At 49.5% G+C, this 8,421-nt stretch overlaps 1 protein-coding gene across 1 annotated transcript; it reads left to right on the top strand.

Annotated features, from left to right (window-relative positions):
- On the top strand, positions 1-5,621 carry DNASE1L3 (deoxyribonuclease 1 like 3). The gene is made up of 8 exons (XM_010390070.4): positions 1-200; positions 1,660-1,748; positions 2,368-2,460; positions 2,718-2,830; positions 3,329-3,441; positions 3,757-3,914; positions 4,764-4,860; positions 5,109-5,621. Exons 1-8 carry the CDS (start codon positions 63-65, stop codon positions 5,235-5,237), a joined length of 930 nt encoding a protein of 309 aa, XP_010388372.2. The 5' UTR covers positions 1-62; the 3' UTR covers positions 5,238-5,621.
- The last annotated feature ends 2,800 nt before the right edge of the window (positions 5,622-8,421 follow it).

The following is an 8,421-nucleotide window of genomic DNA, read 5'->3' as shown; positions in this document are numbered from 1 at the left end:
TAAACACACACACTCATACATATTTACAGGCACGCTCACAGCAACGCATTTTGCCCAGATCCATGAAGATGTTGCTCTTCTTCTTACTTTCACTCCTCCATTTCACCCCATCTCTGAGCCTAAAAATCTGCTCCTTCAATGTGAAGTCTTTTGGAGAAACTAAAATAGCCAAACCTGAAGTTGTCGATGTCGTGGTAAAGGTACGTTCGTTTGCCGGGACGAGACAGACACTGAGCTTTCCAAGGGTTTCTTAGATGCAGAATCTTGCACTTTATTTGTCTTTCACAGTTAAATATCAAGTAAAAAAAAAAGAGCGAATTATTTAAAAAACATAATATGCTTAAAGTAAAGGTCAGCCTGTGTTTGAACAGAATGAATGTTGTTATTTTAGCCTTTATGGGAATATAACAGAAACAATATTTGCTGTTTCCTTTGCAAATTGAGTTAGGAAAGGAGGAAAACCTCAATGCACAGTAAAAATAATTTTCACTTTGAATCCACAAAGCTTTGTTTTGTGATACATTATTTACCTTCCTTATGTGCTAGTTATTATCAAATATTCTTGTCTAATTAAACCTATTCTCAGGACACCAAATAGTATCTGTCATATTAGAGTCTGGTAGAAATCTGAAAAGCCCAATTACTAATTTCAGTAAGTAAACCCTCACCATCAGGCTGCCTCTGCAGAAGCTGAAGATAACCTTGCTTCTAAAAAGAACCACCTTTTAGACTTGTAGCTTTGAAAATGCCCTCCAAGATGCCACAGTGAGGGAGGACGTGGGGCTTGGCGTTAGTGCATGCATGGGGTGGCTGTGCATGCAGAATGGCACCAATGAGCAGTGGCACCATAGCTGCATTTATTTTAGTTCCTTTTATTGCTGACTGGCAGAGAAGGGTAGTTTGCTTGGCTTTGCCATTCCCAGACCACTCTTCCTATACAGCCATCATTGTGGGCTACATATACTAACTTACGGGGTAACTTAGATAATTGTGGGTAGGTTTCAGAGGGCAAAAAGGGGCTTTCTTTCCTGACAAAAATCACCCACAAAGTTTAAAGAACAATGAAACTAGGGGCAGGGGGAAGCTCCTGAGAGTGTTTGGCTTTGTGTGATCTGGGCTTTCCCACAGGGAATCCCACCAGTAGCTGTGGGAGCTGAGCCTGCAGTCCCTCTGAGGTGTGCAGTCCGCTGGTGTCAGGACCCCATTTTCAGACAGGGCATTTCTTTGGGCTCCAGGGGCTATTTCAGAGGAGTCTGCAACAAACTGAGACAGGTGAATGCTGACCGTGGGGAAGGAGTGGGGCAGGGCAGAGGCAGCACCCCAGCAGTTGTGGTGATGGTGGAATCAGGCTCATAGCAGGGGCTTTTGCTGCTCCTTCCCTTCCACACTTCCTCCTCAGGGTCAGGTGCTGAAGTTTTCCACTAAATCTGAAACCATTCTGCTCCCGGCTTCTCTCTCCCAGCTCCTGCTGGGGCGTGCAGCAGCTCTGAAAGCAGAAGAGCATCGTTCCAGCCCCTGCTCCCCTCCCACGATCCCAGGCTGGGTGCCACTTCTTCCACAAAGGACTTCCTCCATGCCTGTAACCACTTCTTTCTAACCCCTTCCTAATCCTCTAAGACCAGCCATGTGCAAACTTCCTCCTGCTCCTTCCCCTTGCAGATCGTTTCCCGCTGTGACATCATGTTGCTGATGGAAATAAAGGACAGCAAGAACCGTGTTTGTCCTCTGCTGGTGGAGAAGCTCACCAGGTAGGGTGGCCATGGGCAAATGGACAAATATTGGGAAGAGCCTGTGCTCAGCTCAGTGCCACCTTCCTGGGGCAAAATCTTAGGATCTGGGCTCTGTCCCAGTGTCAAGGAAGGACCAGGCTCTGGCAGTCTTGCTGAGGGACAGGAGCAAAGCCAGTTCCAGACCACTGCAGAACACATTTTAGAATGAGTATAACCAAGGTAAATTCAATTTGGTATGGAGAAGTTCCCGAAGGAGAAAAAAAGGAAGGGGAAATGCCCTCACTGGGCTGGCATCAGGCTGCAGCAGAACAGCCACCTTCCTGCAGGGCTCGGAACTGCTTTAGATTAGGGATTGCCTGCCTGGAATGACAATCCGGAAGAAACAGCAGCGTTCGGCTGGCTGGACATGAGACCCAGCTGAAAGAGAGACAGAGGCTGCAATGAGCAGGGGAGAGGGTGGACTGGAGAGCCGGTGATGGAGCAGGGGTCCAGCTCCTGAGAAGGGTTTAGTGTCTGTACCCACCTCCCTCTGAGGTCAGGCAGGCAACACCCAGACCCTTGGGCACACGCAAAATTATCTCCCTCTCAGTCCCCTGTGAGTGCAGAAACAAACTCAGGAACACCACTTTCCTTCCAGCCAGCTGACGGGGCCAAAGGAGGAGTACAGGTGCGTGGCCAGCGAGAGGCTGGGAAGGAACAGCTACAAGGAACAGTACGTCTTCATCTACAGGTGGGTGAGCCCCCTTTGCCAACAAGCCAGCCCTCCCCCTGCCCTCTGGGGCACAGCCCCTGGAGACGGGCTGGACATGGTGGTAGCTTTGCTCTGAGGGAGCCGGAGAGGCTCTGCAGGTGGCTTGTGCTGTGCCTGGATGTGGGGATCATCCCAGCACAGCCACCAGTGTGGCTGTATCCATCCCAGACCACGGCCTGGGGGCCAAGTCAGAGCACGGAGTCAGTGTTAGACATGGCCCGTTCATTCTGCTGCAGGCAAAATCAGGTATCGGTGAAACAAACTTACCAGTACCCTGACACCCAGCCTGGGGACGAGGATGTCTTCTCCAGAGAGCCCTTCGCCATCTGGTGGCAGTCTCCCAAAACCGGTGAGGTGTTTCAGAAACAAGTCTTTGTCCCCCTGTGAGTCAGCAGGGCAGCGCCGGCTGCACCCGAGCACGTCGAGGGCAGGCTCCAGGGGCTGCATCCAGACCCCACACTGCTTTTCCTTCCGAGAGCAGCATTCTCCCTTCGGGGCCGCTGCCTCTGGGAAAGCCCACAGCCCTGCACATGCCCTGCTGGGAAAGCCTCTGCTGCTGCCGTGGGCAGTGGGTTGGTGGATGCATTCCGTGCTGCTGGCATAACCTGGGAGCAGTTTCTGTGTGGGTGCTGGGTCAGGGTTTGCCTGCACTGGCACAGCTCAGGCCCAGCTGAGCACCTGGAAGGGGACACTGTGCAACCACAGAGATCACCCTGGTCCGAAGTCACAGCAGAAGCTGTTTCTTCCTCAGAAAAACCCCCTTGCTCACAAGTCAGTCTCTGTTTCCTTGTGACTCATTCTCTGTTTAACCATTACGTTTTTCTTGTTGTTCTGCCTTGTTTTGAAGCTGTCAGTGAGTTTGCTATTATCCCTCTGCACACCACACCAGACACAGCAGTGCGGGAGATTGATGAGCTCTATGATGTGTACTTAGATGTCAAACAGCGCTGGAAAACCGAGGTTGGTTGCCACATCTGTGTCACTAACAGGGCTTTGGTACCGAGTCACTGGCCAAGTTATTTGCTATTCAGAGCTGAAAACCTTAAACCCATTGATAATGAGCCCCAGGGTTTGAGTATCTCTTTGGTGTATTTTCATTGAGTTCTCCACATTTTATACAGTAAACCTGATCACCTAATAAAACTATTATCAGCATGCCCTGGTGTGCCCAGCAGAAAGGAAAAGCCCCACTGCATCCATGTACCATAGTAATCCTCCTTGGTCTTCTGAAAATCTGTCCTCATGATTACATTTGGAAACTCTCCTACCTTCCAGAACTTCATCTTCATGGGGGACTTCAATGCTGGGTGTAGCTATGTTCCCCAAAAGCAGTGGAAGAACATCCGTCTGAGGACTTACTCCGAATTCCTCTGGCTAATTGGTGACAAAAATGACACAACGGTGAAGAACAGCACAAGATGCGCATACGACAGGTAAAGGGCTCTCTGCCAAACCACCCACTGGTTATGACTGTCTGAGAGAAAAATTGTATCAAAAGGTGCCAGTGACCAACAGAGAAAACAAATGTACGAGGCCATCAAAGATAAAACAGTGCCCAGGGAAAACGTGATCCAAATGCTTCTAGTCAGGAGCACAAAGCCCTTTGCAGAGCAGCCTGGGCAGGATTTACACAGAACCAGCCACTGCTGCGGCTCAAGTGGGGACGGATGACAGGACAGCCAGCAGCACTTCTCATCTGCAGAGAGCCCTGCAGACACCTGGCAGGAGGTGCTGCTGCCTTCTCCATGCCAGCTTTGCACCATGGCTTTTGCTCTTACATTTGTAATTTGGATTGACAGATGCACAGCAAGGTTCTGCTCAGGGAGGGGACACCTCACCTTACCCTGGACATGTGGCAAGTCCTGCTGCCACTGCAGTTCCCTCGGCAGGGACAAGAATACATCAGCTATCAGAGCCCAGAGTCCTCTTGAAGAACAAGTTTCTGGGTCTGAGCAGGACTTCACTGATACTCCAGTCATTGTTGTCCTGTGATTTTTGTATCCAGAGCCGGGCTTTGAAATTTGCAGCATTGTTGGGTGGGTTTAGACAGAAGTCATTTAATGTTGGTTCCAAGGCCAGTGCACACCAAGATATTTATGTGCCTTGCTGCCAAGGAGGCACCTAAAGGAGCTGACATCCCGGGGGGGCAGCCCATGGGTAACAACAAACCACACATAGCTGTGACTTCATCAGAGCTGCCTCTCTGGTCACCAGCTCAGTGCAGAGTGGCTGCCACAGGTCAGGCACCCCATCACAGCACCGCTTTCCCTTGCTCCTTGCAGGATTGTGGTCAGTGGACAGAAGCTCATCCAGGCTGTGGTGCCACACTCTGCCAATATCTTTGACTTCCTGGAGGAGTTTCAGATGACTGAGGAGCAGGTAGGCACAGCACAGCCTCTCCAGCAGCAGGGAAGGGCTGTCATGGGAGCACAGAGCCAGCAGTGTCCAAGCAGTGCTGAACACAGACCTGGCTGTAAAACCAGGTCACTGGTGATCATCCCTCCCAAAATGATGCAATGCTCACGTGCCACCTCCCCACATCCAAGCACTGCACATCCACTTTCCACCCAGGCAGGGCTTGGAGAGAGTACAGGTGACTCCCAACCCTCTGTGCCGTTGTCTTGCAGGCGCTGGGGGTGAGTGACCATTTCCCAGTAGAATTTGAGTTAAAAGCAAAAAGTGGCTTCTTCAACTGGCTGAGATCGAAGTTTTCAAAGAAGAGGAGACCAAAGAAGAGCCGCCGATCGAGATCATGAATGTGCTGAGTCCTTGTACAGGGCATGGAAATACACAGATGCCAACAGATCTCGTAGAAGACCGGTGCAGATAAACTCATAGCAAGTGCAACATTTAGTGGGGAAAAAACCCCAAATATCTTGTTAGATATATATTTCAAATATTTTGAGCGAGAAGGCAAATTAAACCTTCAGGATGCTTTTTCTTCATTGTGTACAAAAATAAATCAGCTAGAAGCAGCACACTGTACTGATCACAAATGTAAGGAGCTACTGCAGGGCTAAAATACTTCTGTGTACTTTACCTGAACACCTGAAGGGCAGGGAGCCATGTTCCCATGGGCTCTGGAGCCCTGCCATTCCTCTGCAGGGGCAGAAGGATTAAAAGGACCTTTTTGCATCGTATGTGTGTCTGTGTGTGTGTGTTTATGCTTCAGAGCTGCAACCAGCGGGACATGAGTCTGTACCTGGTGGTTTGCAATGTAGAATGTTGCTGAATTTAGAGTATTTCTCAGTGAGGGGTTTAAATTGCTCTCAGCATCCAGGGATTGGGGAAAGACAGAAAGAAAAGACAGAGGGACAGGCAGTGAGAGCCCCTTTTCTGCACTGCCCCAGCTCAGGGCAGCAGGAAGCTGGTGGTTCTCACCCCTGCCCACCTGCAAACCTCAGGTGAGAAGTCCTAGGAATCCCAGGTGACACTGCTGCCAACAGAGTGTCATAAAATTCACATTAAAATCTGATTTCAGCATCCTGACATGGAAGTGAACTGCATCCCTCCCTCCAAAAAAAAAAAATCTCCATGGCAGCTCACAGTCCTCTGATGAACCAGACTTTAATGACGACTATTTAATGTAATGGTGCAGCAATCTTTTTTTCCTAGCTCAGCCCACAGGGTGTATTTAGTGCAAACCAAACCCTTCACACAGATGGCATCTGGGGAGTGGGAATAATCCAACTGTTAGTAGAGACAAATATTCATCTCCCTTCATCAGTGCACCCCAGGTTGCCTGCTGAAGGGGCAGGGAGGGCAGGCAAATGAGACAGGCTTTGTGGGGAGGAAAACAGTTTGGCCTTTGTGAAACCCACTCTTCAGGGAGAAGAATTTGAGGAAAGAAACTAAATCAAGAGAAAATTATCCCTGGGGGGTGTGTGCAAGGCAGACAAGAAATCCTCCAACTTTCAGTAGCAATTAGACTTGAAACGATCCAGCATTTCATATGCTCCCTCACTTATACTGCTGTCAATGCACAGGAAAAAACCTGATTTAGAACAAATATTTACATTGGGATTTTTATAGAGATGCCACCGTCTGGCTGACATCAGTGATGGTTCATGTGAAGGCTGAAATCAGTCTGGGTCTCTGCACTCACATCTTGCTCCTATGTAAGCACCTTCTGTCTCCTGGCTTTCAGAAAGGAGCAGCACACAGAGAAAGAAATCACCCTCCAGAAAAGCAATAATGGACACATTCAGTCATGAAAGAGATGTAATTACAGCTAAGTTTTACTGAAAATATTTGTCCTTATTTGCAGTATTGGGTATAGCCCTTTATCCAGCACTTGAAGATAAGAGATGTGGGCAAAGGAGTGATGTCAGTGGCTGTGGATCCAGAGCAGCATGCTGGGTTTGGCTGGGATGGAGTGAATTTTCTTCACAGTAGTTGCATTGGAGCTGTGTCTTGGATTTGTGCTGAAAACCGTGTTGATAACACAAGGTTGTTTTTGTTACTGCTGAGCAGTGCTTACACTGAATCAAGGCATTTTCTGCCTCTCACCCCACCAGCGAGTTGGCTGGGGATGCACAAGAAATTGGGAGGGGATACAGCCATGACAGCTGATTCCCACTGACCCAAGGGATATCCCATACCAAATGGAGTCCTGCTCAGCACTCAAAGCTTGGGGAAGAAGAAGGGTTCATTTTGCAGAGATGCTGAGCACCTGACCAACAGAGACACATCGTAATGCAAAATGATGCTCCTCCATGGAGAGCTGGGACACTGTTTTGTGGGATTCACAGCAGAGAGACGGCATCTGCACTCAGATTGTATGTTTGACAGGGGCTGGGAGGTGTCCCAAACTCCTACTGTCAGCACAGTCCATCTCTGTAGATATTCATTACACAATATTACAATTACATCCTAAAATATTTAACAGTTCATGTCATCTCTAGATTTTCCCCACTGGGGATAATTACCCAGCTGCCCCAACTGCAAAGGGGTTTTTAAGTTGTTCCAGTCTGCAGGAGTCTCAATATATTTTGCAGCCAGAACAAAGTTTCTCTTTCTGATGAATAAGGCTTCTTGAGCTTTATTTATGATCAAACAGAAGTTTTTCACTGGGAATCCAAAATTCCTGGAGAGACTTTGTCTCATGCAAGCCAGGTCTCAGATCATGGCTGAGAGAGAAACAAAGAGGCTCTTCAGAAGCTGAAAACTCTGTTTCCTCCCCAGCAGCCCTGTTCAGGCGAGAACACAGAGCAGAGAGGGTTCAGCTGAACAAAAAGTGCTAAGACCCCCAATCCCTCAGGTTGGGGTCCTTGGGAAGCCCTTGTACAGTGCATGGTACTGGGCATCCTCGCTTCCCGCAGACCCGAGGTCTCCACTGCCCCACAGACAGACCCCTCCCCAGCCCACAGAAGGTCTCTCTGCCCCTCACCCCACAGAAACCCACACGAGGAAGGTTTTTACTGCCCTGGGAGTGTGAGTCCCTTGGCAGGGAAACCCCCAGGAACCCACAGCAGCAGCCCAAAGCAGGACTGCCTCTTCTCTGCAGCCTCTATCATCTCCCCTGGATAGGTTTGTCCTTTCGCACCTTCACCCGAAGAGGGCTCATGTCCTCTTCCTGGCCTTGGCACTGCTCCCCACTAACCCACAGCCCAGACACCTCTCTGCCTGCCCCACAGGGTGAGAGACCCTTTGGCCCAGGGCAAGGCTCTGCCTACCTCCTTTTGCCTCTTTTGAGCTACTGGCAGCAATGAGGACACAGGAGAGCTGGTACAAAATCCCACAGGGACCCACCTGGCTTCTTCTTTCAGGGTCTGTACCGAATATCCAATCTAAACCTCCCCTGGTGCAACTTGAGTCTGTTTCCTCATCCTGTCACTTGTTACTTGGGAGAAAAGACCAACCCCCACCTGGCTACACCCTCCTGTCAGGTCTTGTAGAGTGATAAGGTCCCCCCTGAGCCTCCTTTTCTCGAGGCTAAAC

This window comes from Corvus cornix, chromosome 12, assembly GCF_000738735.6.
Source record: "Corvus cornix cornix isolate S_Up_H32 chromosome 12, ASM73873v5, whole genome shotgun sequence".
Lineage (NCBI taxonomy): Eukaryota > Metazoa > Chordata > Aves > Passeriformes > Corvidae > Corvus > Corvus cornix.
Note: the sequence above shows the minus strand (reverse complement) of the source record. Positions and strands in the feature narration are given on the sequence as shown.